The sequence below is a fragment of the Sinohyriopsis cumingii genome, chromosome 10 (assembly GCF_028554795.1).
Source record: "Sinohyriopsis cumingii isolate HCF-2022 chromosome 10, ASM2855479v2, whole genome shotgun sequence".
In the NCBI taxonomy this organism is placed as follows: domain Eukaryota; kingdom Metazoa; phylum Mollusca; class Bivalvia; order Unionida; family Unionidae; genus Sinohyriopsis; species Sinohyriopsis cumingii.
This window is the reverse complement of record NC_142970.1, coordinates 67,854,068-67,881,489: the sequence shown is the minus strand read 5'-3', so window position 1 is coordinate 67,881,489 and position 27,422 is coordinate 67,854,068. Positions and strand designations below refer to the sequence as shown.

At 33.8% G+C, this 27,422-nt stretch overlaps 1 protein-coding gene across 3 annotated transcripts in view; it reads right to left on the bottom strand.

Annotated features, from left to right (window-relative positions):
- Positions 1-281: 281 nt before the first annotated feature.
- LOC149790329 (uncharacterized) overlaps positions 282-27,422 on the bottom strand; it is a 39,541-nt gene continuing 12,400 nt past the window's right edge. For 2 of the 3 annotated variants that reach the window (XM_089972378.1, XM_089972379.1), the window contains 17 exons: positions 26,128-26,205; positions 25,568-25,615; positions 23,627-23,698; positions 21,812-21,877; positions 20,777-20,827; positions 20,343-20,426; positions 19,037-19,087; positions 18,057-18,128; positions 17,619-17,699; positions 14,789-14,836; positions 11,514-11,570; positions 10,922-10,999; positions 10,049-10,093; positions 8,264-8,404; positions 2,620-2,789; positions 1,826-1,948; positions 282-571 (listed from right to left, as the gene is read on the bottom strand). In XM_089972378.1, the coding sequence (XP_089828504.1) occupies positions 470-571; positions 1,826-1,948; positions 2,620-2,789; positions 8,264-8,404; positions 10,049-10,093; positions 10,922-10,999; positions 11,514-11,570; positions 14,789-14,836; positions 17,619-17,699; positions 18,057-18,128; positions 19,037-19,087; positions 20,343-20,426; positions 20,777-20,827; positions 21,812-21,877; positions 23,627-23,698; positions 25,568-25,615; positions 26,128-26,205 (1,367 nt within the window). In that variant the 3' untranslated portion in view covers positions 282-469. The remainder of the gene's footprint in view (positions 572-1,825; positions 1,949-2,619; positions 2,790-8,263; positions 8,405-10,048; positions 10,094-10,921; positions 11,000-11,513; positions 11,571-14,788; positions 14,837-17,618; positions 17,700-18,056; positions 18,129-19,036; positions 19,088-20,342; positions 20,427-20,776; positions 20,828-21,811; positions 21,878-23,626; positions 23,699-25,567; positions 25,616-26,127; positions 26,206-27,422) is intronic. The other variant, XM_089972380.1, reaches the window with a different exon arrangement.

Sequence of the window (27,422 nt, the reverse complement as noted above, 5' to 3'; positions counted from 1 at the left end):
GTTTAATTGGAATATGATATATAGTGACATTCAGTCGGGCACTGGGGCATACAATGTAAATGTCCAAACACCATATTCTGTGCATACACACTTGGCAGCGATAATCCAGATTAGGGTTCTTTCACCATGTTCTAGAAACTGACTGACACGTAGCCGTATATTAATTTACTTTTCAGTTTATAACACATAGCAATTGAAATTTTAAACAATCCTTAATATTCCAAGAAATGTATTATCAAAGAACTTTCTAGGGTTCTTATAGTTTGCAAAACAAATAAAGCTTATACTGTTCATTGAATACGTTTTATTTGCATGTATTCATCTGTAAGCATGACGATTTCATCGAGGAAATATAACAAAGGATTGAAGAAATACGCAAAGAAAAATGTAAAAGATAGGCACTTCACACGAAAGTAACAAAGTAAAATATGTCATTTAACGAAAATGAACCCCGCTAAACGCATGAAATTCACCATCTAATAACAAAATAGCTTGCTGGATCATTTACACCAAGTGCACCCGATTGCAGATGTTTGATTTGCATACCGGCAAGACAGTCTTGAACAGCTAACTGAAAGAACAAATCAGAATAATACCTAAAATGATTAATATATAAATAAGAAATAGGCAAAACGTTACAATCGTGATAATAATTGAGATGTCGGTTGCAAATGCAATGATGTCCAAAATAATAATAATGATACTACTAGTAAGAAGAATAAAACGAATACGGAGGAGAATAATGTGGAAAACAACGACGATTATAATATGTTTATCATAATCTTGGTTATCCCATATTCAAAGCTAAACATATGAACATGTATACCTACCAATAAGCAAATGGGTTATGTACATTTTCCAGTAGAAAACAAAGGTATCTGAAACACTGCCAGGCTGGCGTACGTACACCGCCTGCATTAATTCCTACCTGGCGCCTTGCAAATGTTTTCCTTTGTATAGATTAATAGAGCGAGACATCGATATGGATGAATATAGTAAAAGCTTATCAAATTCTCTTCGTTGCGGTTGTCTTCCCTTGCAATCAGAGTTACAAAAACTAAATTGAGCATGTAGACAAACGTAGATACTACTTCATCTTAGTTTCGTCATTTGTAAAAATGATCTTCATATAAGCACTAATTATAACATTATTTTTATATTAATAGGTTATAAAGTGATTAAATATTGTTCAACATCGCATTATACATTGAGGTCTAAACAACGTTATAAAGAACGTAATGTATAATAAAAGTCAACGACGTGATTACGTTTAGTTTTAGTTTTTTTATTGTATACGTTCGAATGCAAGAAACATCAATATGATTGACGAATATGATTTCCTACTCCATCAAGAAAAACAAATTTCGGTTTCAAAATATAATAAGTTCCTACAGTGGGGTTTGCACATGTATCTATTATGTATAATATTTTGAAATGTATGTATACGCCTTATAAATAACTTTCGTATACAAAAATCACACGTTTGGCTGGATTTCAAACAGTAAACATTATTTCGATTGTAACGTCATCCTCACAGGGAGATCATACTCAATACTCCTCAGACAATAAGCTCTTCTGCCAAAAATTGTAATCAGTACTAGTTCAGATAATTTATTTGTTAAGCTTATTTCTGCCAAAAGCAGTAAATTGGATTGTATTAAGACTCATATTTTGATAATCAGTTAACTGTAAAGGTAAACGCATTATTTGCAGAAAACCTCAGCGAAGATATTACGGATATTTACATATCTGTTTATAAGACTTACATTATCAGAACCTTAACCAATAAGATTCTTTCCAATATATTTCTGTTATTTATAAGTACCTTAAATCCATCTGGAAGACATCCAAGGAAAATGCCGGCCTTCCCTCCAATTGGTTCGAAAACACTATCTTTAAATGTGGCAATTGGGGTGAACAGAGGAATGCTGTTACACATTGTCTTAACCTGGAGAAATTTAACAGAGTGAAAGGTAACTAACTGAAAAAGGAAAGTATCGGCTCCATGTAAAAGGCATAATAAACATAATATAGTTCCTCTTGTTTTTATTGTTATAACTAGTTACATCATTAGTGATCTAGTATGAAAATGGAAGACATTTAATAATTTAAAATATTTATCTTCAGCCGTCTAATTTCGACTGTCTGTTTGTCATGTTTGTATATAGATTTTTTGGCTAAAGAGGGTAAAACCATCTTCAATTAAAGTTTGACTATATTAGTAGAGTACAATAGAGGCTGTATATTCTTTGTTAAAACTGCTCGTATTGATTTAGACAGACAAACCATTCCGTTCATAAATCAGAATATTTCGAATCTACTATCACGGAAACTAAATTTCATAAAGATTAATCAAATTTATCGGCCATTTATTCAATAGTTATTGAACTCAAAGTTGCTTATTCTAATTTAACTTCCTGCCGGAAGACTCGTGAATCAACGCCTAATAATAATTTCATTGGAAAAAGGTTTAAACACCTTGTCTGATAATTACAAAACGAAATTTCGTCCGTTGGTTTATTATTACTTGAATTATTGCAACTGCATACACTAGAGAATTTATTAACATTTTAACGTATGCAAGAGAACTTAATAAAACTATTGTATGTTAATACGTACATTTTCACCTTTTATCCACATCGTCGTAGAGCTGGCATTACAATTTTTAAGTACAAGTACCTCTGAAGAAGTGTGATCTCCCCTTGCGCAATCTGATGCGCTAGCATGGGTAACATTGAGGCTGTGTGCAATGCTGTAGATAGTTAATGCTTTGCTACAGACGTGAAGACCTAAAGTGAGCAACAATAGCATCCGGAAATAAATGAAAAGAAAATTTGCCGTCTCATTTGAATTTTCATCATTAACCCTTTTACATTAATGATACGATTTTATTGTTTTTTTAGCATGCACTTTACTGGTCAGTTGTAAATTCTAAAATCATAGGCACTGTAAGCATTACTCTAAAGCCTATGTAATTCTTTCTCTGATTTACATGCTTTCTAAAAGTTTTGTTGATAAATAAATAATGAAAGTGGGAAATACGTGTTGATATATATATATATATATATATATATATATATATATATATATATATATATATATATATATATATATATATATATATATATATATATATATATATATATATATATATATATATGTATGTATGTATCCACGCAACACATATCACATACGAAGACATATATTTGCCATCTAAACTGCGTTAGATAGACAACAGGCAACTATGTGTCCGCTACAGACTTTTGTTCTGTCTTTTTGTGTTTATTCATAATGACCTTTTCGTATTGATTAGTCGATTGTTTTCATTCTTGAATATATATTTGTATTCACATTTATTAAGTCAATATACATTCCACTTATGATATATACATACAGGATGGTTTTATTGAAGAAAGCAGATGACTAGGCCCACATACACATTGATTTTTGAATACTAAACGCTCGTCAATGCGTTGATGTACATGCGCAAGGTAATTAGAGTGGAATAGAATCTAAGCAAAACGACGAACCTACAAGACGCAATTAGAATATTGTACTATAATTAAAGTTGATTTTAGGCGTTATTGTGTTTCAGTTTACATTACTACCGACCATACCATTATCTCTCTCTCGCTCTCTCTCTCTCTCTTTGGTTGCTTTGCCATAACAGTTACCAGCATTCTTCATAGCTCCATAGCCGCTGTGATATTACGTCTGCGAAAATCCTCTACCATCGTCTTTGCATGGATTTTCTTATATTCATACGATGTAAACATAGAGAGAGAGAGAGGCAGCCTTTGGATATTTTCATATTTAATTAATAATTATCAATTCTTAGAAACTTATAATATGTTTAAGATGCAGCAACATCATCCAGAAGGAAATAAATACCTTACATATTTTTTCTCATAACCAAGACATTTAATTTATTGTTTCGACCGGCAATAGCAACTTTGTATCATTGGTTTTATAAATACTTTATATAGGTCCCACGGGAAATGTTGACATATCGTTATGAAGAAAGATATTGTAGGTTACTTGGTGCAATTTCAGTTTCAAGGTTTTCATCTCGCCCGATTTATTTCTCTCTCACTCCCTATTTCTATATATTTTATCCTTTGTACATGAGAGTGGAGGGGAAAGAAGGGAATGAGATTAAAGTGTGTACCATGTTAAATTCGTTTAGAAAACGGAGATTGCTTTTAATTTGCATCTTTTTTTCAAAGCTCACTAATATTTACTAAGTGAAAATTCATCACTGATATATAGGAATTGACTAATAGCACACAGTTCCAAGCATATTTGTGTATGCGTATTATTGAGCCCTGGGCAGTAAGTATTAATATATCAAATTGCTTTATAACAACATTTAAAAATCCTAGCTTTTTTAATGCATGTGGTTTATATATATATATATATATATATATATATATATATATATATATATATATATATATATATATATATATATATATATATCAGAACTCCGCACCAGGAAAGACTATGAAGACTCCAACTCTTCGTTTTGCAACCTGGAGCATCAGGACCATGTGTCCTGGATTGACCGCTGACCTACAGCAGATCGACGATGCACGGAAGACTGCCGTCATTGACAGAGAACTCTCCCGACTGAACATTGACATTGCCTGCCTCCAGGAGACCCGACTGGCTGACAGCGGCACCATCAGGGAAGCCAATTACACGTTCTTTCGGCAGGGGAAGCCCTCGGATGAACCTAGGCAGCATGGTGTAGGCTTTGCCGTAAAAAACACGCTAATCGCCTTCATTGAACCTCATCATCAGGTACTGAGAGAATCCTTGCCCTCCGGCTGTCAACATCCTTAGGCTCGGTCAACATCTTCAGCGTGTACGTCCCAACCCTCTGCTCCACCTACGAGGAGAAAGACAAGTTTTATGAGGCTCTGGATCAGGCAATATCCAGTATCCCCAACAATGAAAGCCTTTACTTACTAGGAGACTTCAATGCTAGAGTGGGAGCTGACCATGAGGCCTGGTCCACCTGTCTCAGCTTTTACGGAAGGGGCAAGATCAATGAGAATAGTCAGTGACTGCTGGAGATGTGCTGCTCCCACAGCTTATGTGTGACCAACACTTTCTTCAAATGCAAGGAGATCCAGCAGGTGTCGTGGAGACACCCAAGTTCACGCCACTGGCACCAGCTAGACCTCGTCATCACCAGGCGTGCAGAACTGGCCAGTGTCCTCCTCACCCGCAGCTGCCACAGTGGCGATTGTGACACGGACCATTCCCTCGTCGACAGCAAGGTGCGAATATTACCCAAGAAGCTACACCACGCCAAGAAGAAGGGTCACCCACGCATCAACACCTGCTGTGCAAGCAACCCAGAGAAAACACAGCAGTTCATCAGCAAACTGAAGGAAGCTCTCACCAAAGTGACACCTGATGACACCATTCACTCCAAGTGGTCCCATATCCGTGACTCTGTGTACAATTCAGCCATCACAGCTTACGGGAAGATGGAGCGAAAGAATGTCGACTGGTATGAGGCAAACTGGGAGGAGATGGAGCCCGTGACTGAGGCAAAGAGGAAAACCCTCCTGGCATACAAGGCTGCACCTAGACCCAGAACACTACAAGCTCTCAGGATTGCAAGGAACAACGCCCAGAAGACTGCCCGCCGCTGTGCCAACACCTACTGGCTGAACCTTTGCAACAGTATACAGACAGCTGCTTACACCGGGGATACAATAGGAATGTATGAGGGTATCGAAAAGACGACAGGCCCCCACAGCTACAACACCGCCCCCCTCAAGTCCAATACGGGCGAAGTCATCACAGACCAGGGGAAACAACTGCAGCGATGGGTTGAGCACTATCTCGAGCTATATGCAACCCAAAACAATGTCACTGGAACTGCCCTGGACGCCATTCCAGACCTGCCTGTCATGGAGGAGCTAGACACACAGCCCACCCTGGAAGAGCTCGGAAAAGCCATCGATTGCCTTGCCTGGAAGCGACGGCATTCCGCCTGAAGTCCTCAAGAGCGGAAAACCAGCACTGCTCCAGCCCCTACACACACTCCTCTGCCTTTGCTGGGAACAGGGATACATCCCACAGGACATGCGTGACGCCAACATCGTCACTTTGTACAAAAACAAAGGACACCGTAGCGACTGCAACAACTATCGTGGCATCTCCCTTCTCAGCATCGTTGGAAAGGCTTTCGCCCGTGTTGCCTTGGCGTGGTTGCAAATCCTAGCCTCCCGCGTCTACCCAGAGTCCCAGTGTTGATTTCGAGCCGGCAGGTCAACTGTAGACATGATCTTCTCACTACGTCAGCTGCAGGAGAAGTGTCGCGAGCAGCAGATGCCCCTCTACATTGCCTTCATAGACCTGACGAAGGCTTTTGACCTGGTTAGTCGGAGTGGACTCTTCAGACTCCTGCAGAAGATCGGCTGCCCCCCCACGTCTGCTTGCTGTCATCATGTCGTTCCACGAGAATATGCAGAGCACAGTGTGCTTCAATGGCGCAACATCTGAAGCATTCCCAGTCATCAGCGGCGTCAAACAAGGCTGTGTCCTTGCGCCGACGCTCTTTGCCATCTTCTTCTCCATGCTTCTCCAGTACGCATTCAAGGACTGCAGCGAGGGAGTGTACATCCATACCAGGGCTGACGGCAAGCTGTTCAACATCGCCCGTCTCCGTGCTAAGACTAAAGTCACAGAGGTACTCATCCGTGAATTGCTTTTCGCCAACGATGCAGCTTTGACATCACACACGGAAGATGGACTGCAGCCGCTGGTATGCCGCCTCTCCCATGCTTGTAAGGAATTTGGACTGACCATCAGTTTGAAGAAAACGAACGTCATGGCGCAGGACGCAGACTCCCCTCCGTTTGTCACCATCAATGGGGACAACTTGGAAGTTGTCGAGAACTTCACATACCTCGCAGAGAAGACCAAACTGCGTGTCTACCAAGCCTGCGTACTCAGTTCACTTCTCTACAGCAGCGAAATGTGGACCACCTATGCAAGACACGAGAGGAAACTCAACAGCTTCCACCTGAGATGTCTGCGGCGCATTCTGCACATCCAGTGGCAGGATAAACTACCCAACACAGAGGTTCTAGAACGCGCCAACATGAACAGCATGTTCTCCATTCTCAGCGAGAGGCGCCTTCGCTGGCTTGGAAATGTCAAAACAATGGACCCAGGTCGCATTCCCAATGACCTGTTATATGGGGAGTTAGCAGAAGGTGCGAGACCAACTGGACGACCACATCTGCGCTACAAAGATGTTTGCAAGAAGGATATGAAGATGGCAAACATCAGTGTCAACGACTGGGAGAGCTGTGCAAACAACCGTTCCAGCTGGCGCCTAGAAGTCAGGCAGGGATTTCAAAACGCAGAGGAAGAGAGAAGAATAAAACAAGCTGAAAAGAGAGCTAGAAAGAAGGATAGACAAAAGCTTACGTTGGAGCTACGCCATCGTCTCCCGTAGACGGACGGATGCCAAGAGATATATCAGAAAAAATATTTGGTTTGCTGGACCCATAAGTGATGAAGAAACAAAACGTAATTCAACATTACGTAATAAATTCAGCGTAACTCAGATTTAGGTAAAATATGAATAGTGTTATAAATAAAACAGCAAGGTATTATTATAAAATATGCTACATTAATTGAATATCTTATCTACTATCGAGAAATGCGCTTAAATTAATTTGAGCGGGTTTTAATGGATAGTTATTTCACAATAGACATTGTTTGATGGTATAGAACTATTAAGTACCATGTCGTGCTTTCTTGGTTTCCTCTGTAAGTATTCACCAGGATTATCGAACATCTATTGCGTGAATCACATTGTGATTTAAAACGATAGAAAGGCATTAAATAAACAAAATATCAAACGATATTTCCCCATTATCAATTTGCAACAATTAACTGCATGATGTGAACAAAATTTCCATAAATAGACGAGTCATGATTGAGAAAGGTATAAAGAGATTGTTGCAGTCTTTGTTAATAGGTTTTCGTTTGAAACAACACATCAGCTCAAAAATTAATATTGAGTACCAAGGCAGTTGGAGGAAATTCCCTTTCTCAAAAACGACGCCACGGTTGATCTGGGTTCAACAAGGACTGTGCACCTTACTGCATTCAGATCTGTCAATCTACACAATTCTTGTGAGTCCGGTACACTAGAGGCGGACCTAGTACTGTTACCACATATCCTTTTCTATTAATGTTTGAAACGAAAACGTTTAATGTATATATTTACCTATTAAATTTTCTGTTGCTTGGTTAGTACTTGTAGTAGATGCCGCTGTCGATGTGGCAGTAAATTGTGTTGTAGAAGTAAGTGCGAAGATAGTTGGTTCTGCTACGCGTGTCGTTGCCGATAGCGTCAATGATGATGCTGCTGTATGATTTGGAAAATTTAATAATTTTGTGGAATCGTATTTCCTGTCAGGAAGTTCTAAAGCAAATCATATTAACTTTTCCACAGACACGTATAAAAGTTCAGTCCATTAACTTCGATATTTCAAAAACGAATAATGAGTAATTATGCAAATCAAGGATACAACACAGGTGTAAAGAAAGTTAAATTACTTGCATTAATCTGAAGTTATTAATAGTTTAATAATATTTTAAAAGCCTTGAAAAATTGTTTCCTGCTCACCACCACCTCAAGACCATCATTCAACTTTATGTTGCGATGCCATAGAGACCGCATGCTTCTTACAGGTGTGTGTCTACTTTATTTCTTACTTGAATTAATCAAAGTCAATTTAAGATATATCTTTTCGTATATAACAATCCTTTGTCGCTACCTTACAATCCACTTATATGATAAATCATATATGTAACTTTTGCCATTTTTTTAGATCCAATTACAAACAAAAGGCAGTTGCTACACTTGGAGAATTGTTGTATCTGGAAAGCATATTCAATTATATAGCAAAACCTTTTTCGAAAGGCAAATAAAATACACTTAATACTTTTAGATTCATTTTCAAAATATGTTAGAATTTTTTTATCTCTCATGGAACATAATTTCCACATCAGCTTCTCTTGTTTTACATTTAGAGCTAATTATAGTGAACCATATCGGAGAGATATTACGATAATCCTTTTCTGTTGACGACGCAGATTCAAATTTATGCCATATCTTGCACATCCTTCCACATTTCAAAATCCCCTCTTTGACCGTTGCTTCAAATAAGTTTTATTTTAGAAAACGTAAACCTTTTTGAAGCAAATAATCATCTCATATCCCTCGTTATTATTGGACACAAATGTACGGTTTTACGCCTATCTTTCTATATCCATTTCTTTTCGCATTTAAACACTATTTCTACATTGAAGCACATATATAACATTATCTAAAAACAGCTCACTTGAGTTTTAGTATAGCTTAAATTTTCATTTGATGAAATCCGTGTTATTACCAATATGTCATAACGAAAGCGATATTGGCGTCTAAATGAAGCTATATTTATAGATTAGGAAATCTAACCATAAATCAACATTTTGTCAATATTAGTTTCTAGACATAGATCTATATATGTTATTGCCACGTATATTAAAAGAAGTAAAACGCCTCATACAAAAAAATGTTAGACATTCAAAATCAATACAGAGAGCACAGATGATAACATACATAAATTCGACCCATGCGAAACGTTAACGGTATATTCATTCATGCATACATAGTTATACATTTATCAGGCTATAAATTGGGCGTTGTTCCATTCTTACTTATTGCCCCAAAAAAAGGCACACATTCACAAATTCATATACATACATACATACATACATACATACATACATACAAACAAACATACAAACATACATACATACATACACACACATACATACATACATACATACATACATACATACAGCGGAAGATGATATACAGATATATAGAGACATATATAGATCGATATATATATATATATATATATATATATATATATATATATATATATACAGAGAGAGAGAGAGAGAGAGAGAGAGAGAGAGATAGATAGACTGACATCAATGTAAGCAGATACATTACCATGTGTACATGTGCATGGATCATATGTTGGATTTGGAAACGTGGCTTTGTTTGGATGAAAAGGTATAAATTTATAGTAGAAGTTTTCAGATGAATTGCATGTAATGTAATGCTTTATTTCTTTTAGTAATAAGATACATTTTGTAAATAATTTATATATAAATTTTTAGTTGAATATATGCATATAATTTAAAGAAAATGAATAGATTCATCAATACATATATTTACTTTTATACATGATGTTTATATCTAGATATTATATTTCAGGAGTTAGTGCCAGAGGGATAGATAGAGTTAGTGCCAGCGAATAATAGAGGGATAGATAGATAGACACATGTATGGTTTGATGGACTGATTGATAGGGTGGATGGGTAGAAAGAAAGAAACTTTGAAATAGACAATTATATATATAAATCGATGGATAGATAGATAGACAGACAGACAGACAGACTGATGGATAGATAGATAGATAGATAGATAGATATATAGATAGATATACCGACATAGAGACAGATAGACAGATAGACTGTTATATAAATATATATTTAAATATATAGGTAGATAAATGGATGGATGGATGGATAGGTTGATAAACGAATGGATGAATGGATTGATGGAGAAAGATAGATACATAGATAGATATACTTTTAGGTAAATATATATATATGAATAAATAGATAGATAGATAAACAGATGGATGAATGGATAGGTTGATAAATTGATGGATGGATGGATAGAAGATAGACAGACAGATATATAGATAGATGGATAGATAAATAAATAAATAAATAGATATATAGATAGATAGATTGATCGATATGTAGATTCATTGATTCAAGGATTGATTCATTGATTGATTCATTGATCGAATACCTGCAGCATGAAGTATAAGATCCGCTCTGCAATCCATCTCATGTTCAGCAATACTGATCCAAAGAAGTTGCTGCCATACTGAAACAATTTTCAAAACTAGATGCATATTTACTTTAAATGTTGTGCATACATTCACTTTATACCAAAATTGATTTTTAAATCGTAATTAAATTATTGGATAGGAAAATTACGACTACTGTTAAGACAAAGCAATACAAATCAATCGGTACCAAATACTTTGGAAATTTCGGAAACTCAAGTGTTCCGCAGTCTGCAATAAATCAGGTGTTTACGTTCAACATAAAATATATAACCCAAAGTATAAGATAAACAGATGATGTCTGATCTCTGAGTCACATGGGAAATTGTACAAACTGAATGAATAGTAAATAAATCTTTTCCTATAACATATGGCACATAATCGGTTTTCCGTTGAAACCAAAATGTATACGAAATAAGATTGTCATCAACCTAACATTCAGGGGATCAAAATCTTCAAATAAGTAATACTGCATTATTGAGAAAAAAAGCCTGATTTACGGTCTAATGCATATAGGCCATAGTTATATTTTAAGAATTGAAGCGTTCTCACGATATTGATGTGATCTGCATACTGATAGGCTGCTTTCATATATTTCCCGATGTAGTACTGAAATAAATAAAAGTAATTTCATTATTTTGGCATATTTCTAAATGTAAGTCGTATATTATGCAATAAATTCCATGTGTAGTTCATATTTTTCTCCTCTGGTAGATAGGAAACATTATTGTGTTTCCTTCATCATACATACTGTCCACAATTCCCCTCAATGTTTCCAGGATATATTTCCCTTCTCAGTCAAATGTTTAATTTACAGGATTGCATGCATCATTTCACTTGTTACCAAATTTCAGTCCTCATTTTACTTCAGCTTTTAATTTTCCTTTTTATCTTTGATATAATCGTTTTATCAAAACAAAGAATTATATCAAATAGTAGAAATTTATAGACACACTAAAATTAACACCTTGTTTGCTCAACATTTTATATGCCTTAATATGAAATATACATCAAACTGAATGTCAGTAACATTATAAAGGACTAGTGGACACACACACACACATACATCCCACTTACACACACACACAGACACACACACACACACACACACACACACACACATATATATATATATATATATATATATATATATATATATATATATATATATATATATATATATATATATATATATGTAGTAACGACACTTTGTTTTGTGAAATTTAACAATTTATTTCCCTAGAGTTTCATTTGAAAATGAAAATAAACAAAATTACGCTATGACGAATCAAAACCAAAATTAATACAAGGACTAAAAATAAAAGTCCTAATAATATAAAATCCTAAATGGATCTTAGTTAGAATCCCGATCAAATCCAAGATGGAAGACGATGACTTCATTAACAGTCAGTTAAGTACTGCAGTGGTGACAGTCTCTTGTTAAATCACATGCAATATTATTCTAATTTTTGAATTATGTATAACTGTCGATGAAGGTGCTTATCCAAGAATGAATTTAGAACATTTGTATTTCCAGGGAAATGAACCACTTGAATTCGAAAAAAATTTCAAGAAAAAAATAATTACTTAGGCTGGACACAACAGAAAACAACTTGACTTTCCAAGCGTTAAGACACAAATGACTATTATTTCTCAGTAGATCAGTAATAAGTCTAACAAAGTCTAAAAAACATATTCCCGGAGGTGGGTCAACCTTCTAGAAAATATATGTTTGTAACAATAAACATATGTTTCATATCACCTACTCCAGTTATGATTCGAACTTAATTTACCTTAATTTACTAATTCTTACTCTGATAAAGAATTAAATAAAGGTTTTTTACTAAAACTATCACTGGTTCGGAATCGAGGTTAGACATTAGATACCGCATTTATATTATTAGTTGCTTATAAAAGGAAACCGATACGTTATACAGAACTGAAGTTTTTGGACTATGTCAAATCCGGTAAATAAAGTTACATTATAATCACATGTAAAGGAATAGAAAAAAAAATTAAACTAACAAACAAACAATTAAATTAAATCAAATGTACATAACTATATGTATACATCTATATATATATATATATATATATATATATATATATATATATATATATATATATATATATATATATATATATAATTGCATCAATCTTGTTAAAAGGAATGTATGATAGAAAATTTGACCATCACGTCTGGCTAAAAACCAGCCAAAGCATTTAGTAATATATAAATTCATTTCTCACTAGCACAAACATATACAGAAGGAGAGTCACGACATCAGCGAATTGTGATTGCTTACGTTAGCAAGTATATCATTTTTGAAATATCTGCACCATCCATGTTGTTGTTGACAGCTGCCGAACTATAATATTGTTTGGATATAGCATATTGTCGTAATGTTGATTATTTAAATAACGATAAACACTTTGCTCTAAAGCAATTAACACAACTGCCATCAGACTTGCTACGAATGAAACCAATAAAGCATCTGCATCTAACTGACATTCAAGAGTATGTGGATTTAGGGAAAAACATGTGATTTAGACAGATTCTTCTTATCTGCATGCAGAAATTGTCTGTTCAAATTTATATTTAGTTTAAGAGAATGGCTTTGTGAGTTCCTCGGCGGTGAATATAAAATCTTTATATGCATTTCCTTGTTCCAGCACTAATCGTATGGTTAATTACAACTCCAGTTTGACTTAGGTGATTGAACTGTGACGGGGGGGGATGCATGTATTATTCGTCTTGTGTGATGCAAATTTTGCATGTAATGAGATAGAGCTTTCTTGCATCTATTAGTTCGGCTTTAAATGTTTAACGTTCGACCTGAGACTCCGCTGGAAATTGTGTTTATTACTTTGATGTGTTCCCACGTCTTGCGTCATTATTCTCATCAAGAGATGGACGTTTTCCTAATGTTATTTACATTAGAGAAAAATGAACATCTGCCAAAATTTACTACAACCGGCTTACCTGGAATGACCGTATTAAAGCGGTTTTAAAGAACAATTATTTGACAAGTGTTTATATGCGACACTCATGGGGACTAATATGTTAAAAGTAAAAGGTATTAGCTGCACATTTACATTTCTAAAATTGAGCGAATCCAACTTATTAATTCCAATTCACAGATAACAAGTTCCAAGTGATCTTAAATCGAATTGTCGTGTCATTAAAATTATCTCCAATCTATGATAACTAATAATACATCATCGTGACAGTTATTAAAATGTAATATATGATAATAAAATTGTAACTGTTAACCTAAAATAGTTTATCCTACGAGTGAACTAAACTTGTAACATATTTGGTAATGACCAGTACATTAAAATATACAACACATACAATAAAAGTGTAGTTCGGCAGTGGTCCAAAAACCCAATAGATGACTCGATCTATTCATTGCCGACAATCTTTTCTCTTAGCACATTCCTCTATAGGAGCGTCTTCTTAAGTTGTGTTGGAACAGGTAGCGTTGCACAACGACAGTCTTTGTACGAATTTATATTGTATCGATATGTAATTAGTTACTGCAGACGATCGTGTATAGTCTCTACAGCTATATGTATCCCTGTGTGGTAAACTTCTAGAAACCGTGGACTGATTTCATACTAGTTATACTACTGTTGCCGTTAAGATTTCCCCCTACGCATATATATATATATATATATATATATATATATATATATATATATATATATATATATATATATATATATATATATATATATATATGTTATTTATTTAGAAAGAAAGCGTAAAAGAGATAGACAGAGGGAGATGGACATAGTCTTCTGTATCATTACATCTAACTTACGTCTGTATCTCTCATGGTTCTTAGAACAATATGTTTGGTTCCCATGAGCTGCAATGAATGAGAATAGCTTTTTTTGCAACCTAATAATTATTATAAATAAACTACTTAAATTAAATGGCACCATTTAACTTTTGTTATCATTGCGAACTTCAGGCGTCTAATACAAACATTTGACATATTATGAGATGTTTCGGACTCCTAACAGTAGAGTGTGCAACATAATCAAACCCCTATGTCTCCGCTAAAGATGACATGATATTAGCAATTTATTGCTAAGATTACGAACGGAAAACGATTATTTGCTTTAACTAGTTTATAATGTAAACGAAGCATTCTTCGAGTAATGAAACACAAGAGCTAACAATTACGAACGTATAACACAAGAAAGAAGATGGATAAAGACCATATCACAAACTTGTCACACCAAATAATGGAAGCTTTTAAAATGTAGATGTGTGTTCCTTTGTGATCAAACCACAGGTAAAACATTCTAATTTTATTCCATTTCGCAGCATCGTTAGATTATTTCTTTCCTAAAGAGAAAACGTACGTTCAGCTGATGAGTTTAGATATGTCTGTCATATAATATATCTAATTAGATACAAACATCCTCCATTATTCAATAGCACCAGCTTCGTAAGTGTAATGTTTATTCCAAACAGCTAACGCAGCAGTAGGAGCACCCTCCCCAAATCTTATGACACAATTTAAGGTTCCTCTAGCCTGTTAAGCATCACGAATTCACCATCTAATCTACCGCCAGGTATACGGTGGTCTAAGTTTAAAGGTTTTGCAGATACAACAGAAACCCTTTATACCAATGTTATAATTATTCCCTGTGAATAAAATATGATTTATGCATGGATTGAATTAACACTTATACCTCTTGATATAAACATGAAATATGCACGCTGAAATACGAGTATTTGTGGTATATTTATAATATAAGGACTAGACAGATTTGTGATCTGACTTCCAGAATAAATATTTGTCTATCCATCGCTTGTGATTAGGTTAGCCGATCTGAAAATTGTTTTTCACCATTGAAATCCCTCAATATGCTTACCGTTTATGTATGATGTATTAAACATGCGTTGTCGATGTAAACAAAATTATGTATAGTGTCTACGTTTGTGAATCTACTTAGTTTTCCCAAGTTTTCAATGATAAAGTGTTAGTTTCTTGTAACAAATACGTAACGTATTAAACGTAGTTTGTACATTGATGCTCTAGTTGTTTATTTTCCAGTTTTGTGTGTTATTCTGCGTTGATCTGCTCCACTAAAACATTATATGCCTGTATTGAAATTCCATCGTAGCCCATATAGCTATATCTACAGATGTGGCATTCTATACTTTGTATTTAATTGTCTTCATAATCATGTAGTCTGACTTCATACAGCAGTCGTATGAATCGTTCTGATAATCGCTCAGATAAAGTATTTGTGTTAAATGTTACATAAGTATGAATCTTAACACAATTACCGCAACATGTATGTCCTTTAATGCAAATATATAACCAGGTTGCAGTTGTTATCATTGCATGATTCGTTTTCACAGCTATTTCGAATTGTGGCGAAAATATGTTTCATGTTCTATTTGACAATTTTTGTTTCTGTTAAACCTTTCATTATTTAACTAATGCATTGTCCTGAGGAGAGGTATGCTCCAATCATAAGGAGGACACGCGTATCATGGACACAATGTTTAGTTTGGTGCCATGTTGCTCTCAGCTTGCCCCCAAATCATACAATCGTATTGTATGCACTTCACATTTAACAAGTTCATTCACTCTACGGCTCATTATATATAAGATCTTTAATTGTCTAACTTTTACCTTGTTTCGACTCTATGACTTAAATTATGACAAAGAATGAAGCGAAACCATAATAATATATTTTTTCTTTGTCTTCAGTGCAAAGCGAAACTTTAACATACGCTTACATTATTAAGAATTAAATCCCAAACTATCCTAAATTTCATATTACAAGTCAAACATTATAGTCATGAATGTAATGATGTACAACAATGATGTACTCCAGAATGTCTTAGAATGACTTTTAATAATTATACAATAAGTTGTTAAGCTAATGATAAGGAGCACTTAATAATTTCAATGAACTATTTCAGTGCAAATATCCTCTCCAATTACGTCTCAACAGAACTGCAAACCCTGATCCTAAATTTCACAAATGAATAGAAAAGAAAGTTAGGCATTGAGTTCTAGTAAACACCGTGTTTATAAATTAACAATTATAGACAAAAGTCAGGTATGAAAAAGTTATTTAATGAACCCTTAGTTACGGAAAGAATATATGAATATCTATCTATCTATATATATTGATTCAATTGTTCGACCAGTGTGCTAATTGTTTCAGCTGTGCTAGAATCATTAATATATTGATTGTGATTGAAATTATCAATGACGACATGTTGTTAGTTTTCAGAATGCATTTCGTATAAGCATATAAAGTTAAGTTATACTATACGCCTTCACTATGTTTGCCGACTACACTAATTCTAATCAATGCAACTACTTTATTAGGATTACTCCTGTTCAGGTCTCTTTTATCAAATAATTTGCAAACGTTTCTGTTTTCTTCTTCATCATATATATACATATATCTCTAGAACAGTCGCATTTGACTGAGTGAATGATACGTTCTTTTTCGTTTTTAGCCCCTTTGGCAACTCAAGAAAGATTATGATTGAACTGCAGTTAATACCATGGTGCAACGTTCATCTCATGCATTACTATAAAAATATTAGCATTGTAGCCAAATAAAATTTAATCATGTTAACTTATGAATTCGGAAGGATTTTATTCTTACCAACATGTACGATGTTATGGCGAGTATCGTGTCCCGTGCATGTGCAATAGTTCGGCGAGTTGCTGTAGTCATGGAAAATAGCTGCAATGAATTGGAATTCAATATAAGGTATTTGTGTTTTATTGTAGATCTATTGCGATACCCAACCCATTTATCGCAGAGCAAGAACCTGGAAAAACTGTTTTCGAACAATATGATGACAACGAAAACATCAGTCATTACATACATTGTTAATCAATTCAGTAATGTGGTTTAGCTTGGGTGGCTGGGTATCGTATAGATTAGCATGGTGTAGTGATATATTTCAACGAATTATACTACATTTAAAATAATGCATTATTTCATTTTATTCAAGTTTAGCATACTGTATTTGATTGACTTTTCTAACATGGCATTGTGGTGTATAATATAAAAGCGGGCAAGTGGTCTTATTTTTACCCGCCATATGGTCCATAATCTTCTTTCTGCAGTTAATGTCTCTGTGATGTAGATCAGCCAGGTAATGCCACACTATAAATAAGATTATTTGTTACAAATAGTTCTGAGACATGTCACGTATTGGAATGAGTATACAATTCATGCTATAAATTTAAATCATGGGTAATTGTGCGTTAACCTGCACCAATTGGTTTCTCAATTGCTTGCATATAAAGATTAAATATTGCATTGGTCGAAGATTTCATACACGTTGTATTATAGAGTTGTTCCAGTTGACTCCGTTGCTATGGTAAAAGTGTGAATATGCTATTGAAAGTATGAACGGAATATTCCACAATTCCCTAAAAAAAAAAAAAAAAAAAAAAAAACCATCTGATTTAAATTGTTCAAGGCTCTGTATCAATTCTAATTCTAAACACGGAAAGTGCTAATACTGATTGCTTTACATGAGCACCTATATGATTTCTTCTAAATGATTTGGCGAACCAGTACGGTATTGTAAAGGATTAATCCAAGGTATTGTCTACACTTTCGTTAAATTTAACCTTCGATTTATAATATTTTCAAATTCATCGCCATTTGAATTCAATGTGAAATATAAGTTACGTCGAAACAGGCAAATACAACTGACTGTTTCTCTATTTCATGATTAAAGATTTAACTGCCTTCTATTTATTATAATTAAGTTCATTATATCCACCTTTATGACTCATTATGTTGTAATGTATATATTATAATGACCGATTAATGAAAACGACAAATAAGCATGTTGAACGTTGATCATATGAACTCTGGCGGTCGGGTGTCATTTTGTTTTTACCAATGGATTTGAAATTCTTCGAAAATGATTTCAATTGTTTTGTCTGCATGTCGTTACCGACCAAATATAGTCCTGCAGTTCTGAAACCCTCATGGATTTGTTAGGAAACTATGCATACTTGCATGAAATGTAATTAAGTGTGTTAGAGGTAGCAACGTACTGTTATTCACGCTCACACACCGGGCAACATGTTGGCCTAGGTTATACAAATCTGCAAAAACAAAATAAACAATTATTGAAAATTTGCATGTGATGTTCTGTACATCTTCTACCCTAGGTGTATGTTTGTTAACAAAACCATAATTCCACACTAGCATACGGACCAAATTTGTTTGTTTTAAACGGCCTTAAAAATTTAAACAACAAACTTTGCGCCCATAGTAAACTCCCTTTACACAAGGTCAACTATCTAGCATTTGTCTCAACGCCAAATAGTCAAGAAATAATCTACAATAACGGAACCTCCACTTCAATATAAATCAAGCTAGAAAACATTTGACATAAAATGGGGAGGCTTCCGTAATACATGTTTCAGTCATCTGACACAAAACTGTCGTCATGTATATAACACAATAGTGCTTGTGCTTGACACATATTTCAAAAGCATGCTTCCGCTTAATAATAAAAAATAAAATAACATCAGAGACAGTTTGATTACTACTCTACATTTGATCTTAATCTTCTGTACGTATCCTGCACTCAGTGTATGTTTATAATGAAAACCATATTTGAAAGCATTCTCATTTAAGGTGAAAAATGATCTTGAGGACATCCAGGACAAAGTTGTATGATATAACATATTTAAACGTAAGCAATTAGGTACAGTAAAAGTTAGGTTTCTAACAATAAAATCATTTAACCAGGACCAATTATCTAGTAACGTCAACACATAATATTCCAGAAATACAAAATCCTCTTAAGTGAAATGAACTACGAAAAATCGCACAAGATTATCTTATGTAATATGAGAAAAAGTGTCATAATTTAAATATGCACAGAAGTACAAATCTTTGACACGCACGTATTTAAAAAACAAAATGCCTCCTTGTTACAATAAAATATCAGAAAGCATACTAGACAATTGTTTCTATACTCGTTTGTATTGATCATTATAATTGATGCTTCGTGAGAAAATATGCATTTTTTCCTGCATATAGTGCTCAGTTATAATATCCATATTCTGGTTAATAAATTTGTTCCAGGTTGCTACCCTTTGCCATCATTTCTTCTAATTAAAAGCTTAAATTTTACAATTTAGATTGCAACATAAGAAAACACACTTTCGCACTGATTCATTTTTCAGGGCCGCCACGTATTGCATCTAAACCATTTAATATGTGCAGAAATATACTTTTTATACAACCTAATTTTGGAAATATGGTACTTATTTATATCAGTATTATCGATTGAGTGACCTAGTGGCAAATGTTATTTAATGATATAACACTGAGTGATTATCAACTTACATTTGTACGAGTCATACTGGAGGCATTGATCCGATGGTGCTTTGGTAGAGATTGTTATGAGAAGTATCTGCTGCACAAGTTCACCTGATCAAGTAATACGATAATTAATTATAAATGTCGCATCTTCACTGACTAAACCAAAGCAATGCTCAGTATCAAATGGTATTTTAACAATATCGTGTTCCAGTATTTATTCAAATAATGGTGACAAAAGATATTTTTTAAATTACCCACCTTGAGGAACTGTTTATAGTTTTACATAACACTTTAATATCAAGCACAATATTTTTTCAGTACACGACAAAATTATAAGTACCTGTTATCATAATGCCATTCTTTAATCAAAAATATACATAGTCCGATACATTTACATAATCCCATTATTGCGGTAACGAACATGTGCGCTTAATTGCTTACATATACAAAGTGCATACCGTCTGTGTGTTTCAGGCATGAACACGGATCTCCAGAAGAGTGAAAGGTACCTATAGAAATATACAAATCGAGATCACCATTTTGTCACTTATTATATAGAGCCTAACATGTCCTAAAGGTCAAATAAATTCAGCGGTTACCTGATCAATCGGTCATTCTAATTTCCTCCTGGCAAATTCCCTACATTTATTTTATGCAATTAGCTGTCACTTGCCATGTGTTTCTTAACCATGTGGCTTTACATTGCTTTCTGTGGTCAGGTTTTTCAACCTTTCCATCCTCTCTTCGGCGGTCGGCAGCCACGTACTTATTAGGCAGACAGTGGTGTGATCGCGATTGCCGTGGTCACCGGACCTTATCAGCAATGATCGCAGAGTATGCTAGGTATGGCATGTATAAAGGTATATTACATTAATCGATGCCAGCATAAATAGTATTTTCATTTAATAATCATCAAAGTTCTCTCATAAAAGATAACTATAGTTTGATCTCAGTGAGTTTATGACAACCGCTTAATTGATCAAATTTTGCAAGTGTGGGTACACGTTTTAAGATTAATTGCACTAGATAATCAAAGTCAGGTGTCTTTTTTAAACCATAAATAACGTTAAAATGCGAATTAATTAAATTCTAAATACGGATCGAAACTTCGACATATGGTCTAATCATATAAGAATCAGTGATGATGTAATGTTCATAATGGGATTACAAAGTGAACAGTAATCCTGTCTCTATCAATGTAAATACCCGGTATCAATTTAACATATTTGCTAAAGAATTTCCCACCTTTATGTTACTTTTTTAAATGTTTGATTTTTGCATCCTGTTCACATATAAAGTCCTCATCACAGAAGAACGAAATCATGAATAATTTTACAAGACGGATTTACAACATACTATTAATTTAAATATCGACATATTATGACAATTTCTGTTGAAAAGTCGATGTTGTTTCTAATGCTTCCAATATATCTGCATGACACATAATATAATGGAATTTTAATGTGGTATTATTCATTATTATTGATGCTTACTGGATAAGTGTAGTACTATATCATTTCTGCATGTGTCACTGTGAATGGTAGCCAGAGTATGCCATACTGAAACGAAACCAAATATACATACATGTTATATTAGATTTTTAGATGTCGTAAATGCATGCGACACAATACAATTCACAAACATAACTAGAGTAAATCGAACGTGAAACTTTTCATTAGTAAATGAAAGTATGAAATCAATAATGATCTTATTTGCTATCCTTTATAAATTTATCTTAAGTTGTTAAACAAAATGTTTAGAAGTCATAATTTTCTCGCAGATAAATTCCCAACCCACCATAAACAATGAACAGCTACAACGTTATTGAGATAGCGAGAAACAGTATGTGAAAAATATATTTTATCAACTAAAGTAAAGCCATGTTTTAAAACACGGGTTTAACGCAGAACAAATAAAATATATCCTAAAATCAAAAGAAATCGAAGAAATATGAATATTGTTTAAGAAAAAAATTATACCAAATGCAAAAAGTCGTAACAGAAGCATAATGAAATAGAAATCAGAGCATACAGTGCAAAAAGACGATGCAAACACTTATATGTACATATTATAAGCACATGTTATAGTTTCAGAGTTGTTGTGACATCTTCAAAATCAACATCTAAGCACTGGTAGCACTTCAAACAACACAAATGAGTTCCAGCACAAACGATTTATCATGCTCGAAAAATACGTAAAACAATACAGTTCTGAACAAGTCATATAAAGATACAATTTCAAAATAACCATAAGATTTGCAAACTGTAAGTATCGTTAAAGGATTTAGTCAATTCTTTCTAAACAGATTGAAAACCGATCATACTGCCGTAAAAAAATAGTATATTTATTTTATTGGTAGAAAAAATACCTAATGATTAGTTTCACCAGTTTCGATACTATTTTCACACTATTTCACGTTATTTTTCCTGAAAACTGAAATACCATTCTAATAACGGATAGTCAAGCCAACTTCTCTTGCGATAAGGGAGCAAACGGATGCGCATTGAGGGTCTGAAAATAAAACATTATTCTTTGAATTTTGATACTTTTAAGGAAGGGTGTTGAAACATAATGCCACCTTTCTCCCCCTTTCTAACCCAAACCTTAGCGCTTTTAAATATGACTAACTCTTGATACAGAAACACACAATCCTTGTAGGATATATCTGCGTTACCTTTCGATTTTTTAAAAAGAATTTCCTCATATTATATGTTGTGGTATTTTTATAAAGCTTGGGACAGCTTATTCTTATATTGCGCAGAATGCAATTTGAGCCATCAACGGTCATGCAGTCTTTGCATCTTTAGATGTAATAGACAAAAGAAACGGAAACCCAAATTGATTCGGCTAGTCATGTACGGCAATAAAGCACAAAACAAAGATAAGCTGTCACCTATGTGAAGTTATATTTTGCAGCTGGAATTACATGGTGGAAGCGTAAAGTATCTGATGTGTTTTTGAGTTTTAATTTAGACATGAAGCAATCTAGGCATCGCATGTTTCCTACCAAACCTATTGAACATAAGTCTAACCTGGTATGCGCCATAGTATGAGAAGGCATTTCAAATTAGTTCATGTGAACTGATGACTACTGTATAACAGGACGACATATACCGGATATTTTTAGCTTTTAATAAATAAACAATTAGTGCTTCGGGTTCACATATGTTATATTTCACAAAACCTATTAATACCAGATGTGCCCGCTGTAAATGACCTCACAGGACTGCACATTTTAAATGTTTAAATTAAATGAATTGGTTTGATTCCCATACTGCGAATCTTGACTTTTAGATCAAGGAACTTACATGTGTGATGACTCCTGCAATGATAGGGCTGTGCCTGATGTCTGTGCGAGGTAAAGTGTGTCCGATATAAATCTGAGAAAGAATATTAAATCCATGTGCTGGGTATGCAATCAAATTTCCCTTCACTGTAAATGCCTTGTCTTAGATGATTGGAACATATACGATACAACTTCTTAACGTATTATATATATATATATATATATATATATATATATATATATATATATATATATATATATTACTAATTAGGCCTTTTATGTCTGTGTAGCATATCGCAAAATGTTCACACCATCGCACCGGAGAAAAAAAATATTTTCTCTGTTTTGATTGCATCAGTGAAATATTGTATAAAAACCTGCATTCATTTCCAATTTGTTTCGGATTATGGTATGCTAGGGTTGCTTTACAATATAACTCCTATTACATCTATATGAGAAAAGAAAGATATGTAAATGTTAAAAATTGTTTTCAGGTTAAATGCAAATTCTTTCTCACGTCGCAACTATGCGTGTTTGCTCCTAATGGTAGTCATTGTAGTCCCTGTTCTATTTGCATGTTGGCATTTATAACTGTTAACACCGTTCCTGCTAAAGGAATGTTCACTTCATATAGTTTCTAACAGATCTAACATTATGATTGTGTATATAGCGTGTGCGTGTTAATTTAACAAGCATGTCAGGAAAACTTATGTCACTCTCAATTTGTGAGCATAGCAGTTACTAAGTTTCCGAAATAATGTTTTATGTTTATTCGAAACCATGAATTAGTCGTGTACATTATCTCTACGCGATTTCCTCAAATGATTGCAAAATTCAGTTTTGCGTGTAATCTATCAGACTGTAAAATTGTGAACCTAGAACATTGTTCTAACCACGCGTGTCTTAGCTATGAATGTCGTCTGTAGTTTGAAATTTCCATTAGAGTAAAATAACTTACATTCAATTACTACATAACAGGTGTTCATATGACTAACTTGTGAATATATGGTTTCACTTTTCTCTTTGCAATTCAAATATCTTATTGCGTTTTTCGATCGATCACAATGTTTAGAAAACTGTTGATAAAATAACTTTAAAAATGTTCCAGATTTATCTAATAATCATTTTCTTCTTTACACAGATCGTTTCCCTGTCTTCCACATATGTACCTTGTTTGTTTTGTGCGATCTTATGACCGTACTCATTTATTCCCATGGATGATTCCTTGATATAAAACATTTTTAATATTGTCTTTCAGATGAACTCGCACCATGTACGCTTAGAACAGTTCCACTTTTTGGTTATCCGTTTAAAAAGTAATGAAGGAGTATTTGAGTTTGATCCTAATAATTTTGTAGTTGTGTTCTAGAGAATACACTTATAATCTTTGAAGCCTCTAAGATCTTCTCTGTGTTTAAACTGGATTCTGTCCTGTCTTATGTATACTCATGTTTGTTTCCTCGCCATCATTTTACCATGTGATTTGTTTTGCCTGTCGGCAGTTCTGTTATAGTTCATTAAGATGTAAGGGCAAAATCAGGATCATATTTAGGATAATAAAATGGACTTCATTCTACATACACTCGACATCCAATGGTTGTAACTATTTATTAGAGAATGATGAAAATTACAACTTTATACATTGCATCAATACATTATACATCATATCAATACATTATGCACTTTAATACCGTTCTATAAATGGCCGATATTGAGTTCATTTATGTTCAATTTGTTTTCTTATGTTTACCTTGGATGTTTAGTGTTTTCGTTATTCCTTCAAATATATTTTACGTTTGTAAACATTACATAAATATCTTAATAAAGATCTTAATAAGTACATTATGTCTCATCCTAATAGCAATGACAAAATTGAAATAACAGTAACCTCGAATTATTCCTGAGAAAAATACATTGAAATTATAATACAATTACCTGAGCTGCAACCAAACACAGCACTTACAATCATATGACTGTTCGTTCCTGCACTCGTGATTATGGTCTCCGGGATCTACAAGGTATTAAATAGCAAAGAAAATTCAAAAGATTTTACGTATAATCCTTTTCGACGTAACATAAATTATTATTAATGACTTTTAAATTTAAATACTGTGCCAAAAGTGTATTTTCTTCTTCTTTTAATTTTTCGATGTTTGATGTAAATAATAATTTCGAGATATTATTATTCATACACGTATAAAATGACCAATATCATGGAGATGGATACGAATATTTGTTTTCACTCATATATGTTTAGCAAGTGGTTAAGTTTGTTCACATGCATCCTCTTCTAGTCCTGACGTTTCGCGTGTTGTTTTTATTTATTAATGGTTTAATATACAAGCTGAATATTACGGAAACTAGAAAAGAGAAATATTTGTTCCATGTGCACATTAACAGTAACAGTTGTCGAAACTCATTCTTCTTTCACTACTACTATGATATCATCCTGTCAATCTAACAGGTTATACACTACTTATAAACATTTAGGGTGGGAAATATAAGTGTTGTTATTTTGCTTACCTGGAACAATCGGGTAAGTGTGTATGATATTTGACCCAGAGCAGTTACAGTACTTCGGCATGTGTTCGCCAAATCTTTCTGCAATAGAACAGCGCACAGAGGTCTCAAGCAGCAATGCATATACATAGCACAAATTTAATAAATACATGCTGTTTGCACGAAAACGACATTATAGAGATAGCGTTTTAGTCTATAAATGATTAAAACCTGACTTAATTTAGATGACTTAAGGACGCAGTGTTACATATGGAGACTGAAGTATTGGAGTTGTACAAGTGTCACCATTACTACCATCATTCCCACAATACATATCGTCATCATTGATATCTTTTTTATCTTCTTCTTCTGTATCTTCTTTTCTTTTTCTTCTTAATCTTCTTCTTCCTCTTCCTTTTCTTCTTCTTCTTCTTCTTTTATTATTATTATTATTATTATTATTATTATTATTATTATTATTATTATTATTATCAATAGTAGTAGTAGTAGTAATGAAATTAATCTTCTTATTTTTCTTTTTCTTTTTCTTCTTCTTCTTCTTCTTATTATTATTATTATTATTAGTAGTAGTAGTAGTAGTATTAGTAGTAGTACTGGTAGTAGTATTAGCATTAGTATTCGTTATCATGAATATGTACATGTTTTATAAGATAATAATAATTAGCACGTGGGCAGATATATGATATATAATTTGTATCATTCACGTCATGTCAAGCGGAGATGGAGACAAGTTTTTCGACCAACTATTTAGTTGATAAAGATTATCAACAGGTACTAAGAGAATGTACTGCTATCAGAAAGTAGAGAACAATGTGATATTGAGTCTGATGAAAAATAAGGACCGATGGAAAGTACTATTCAAAGTGAGACCATAAATTGTTCAGTGTGAAAAAGAACTAAGCGTACATGCTAAATAAATAAGGGCTGACATGATATGATTAAAATGTATATAGATACAGGTGAGAGGGAGCTAAACTATAGCGAATATTGCAAGCCTAGAAAAAAAAAGTAATTTTGACAGTGAAATATTTAGGAAGTTAAAAGTATACTTAGAAAACAAACTTGACCTTACTTTAACTTATAAAACTTGTATGGTTATAGGAATTGGGGCACCCTGGAAAATAATGTCAGCTGTTCATATTATCCTAGTATATACTTCAAGTCGATTTCCGTAAGAGTTCGGACTTTGGGAATCGCATACCAGAAATAGATTGATAAAAGTGCCTGAAAGTCTTTTATATATGCGTTGAAAAAAGGAACATAGGGAATCGGAGTTATATTTGTTGTCAATGAAAGTG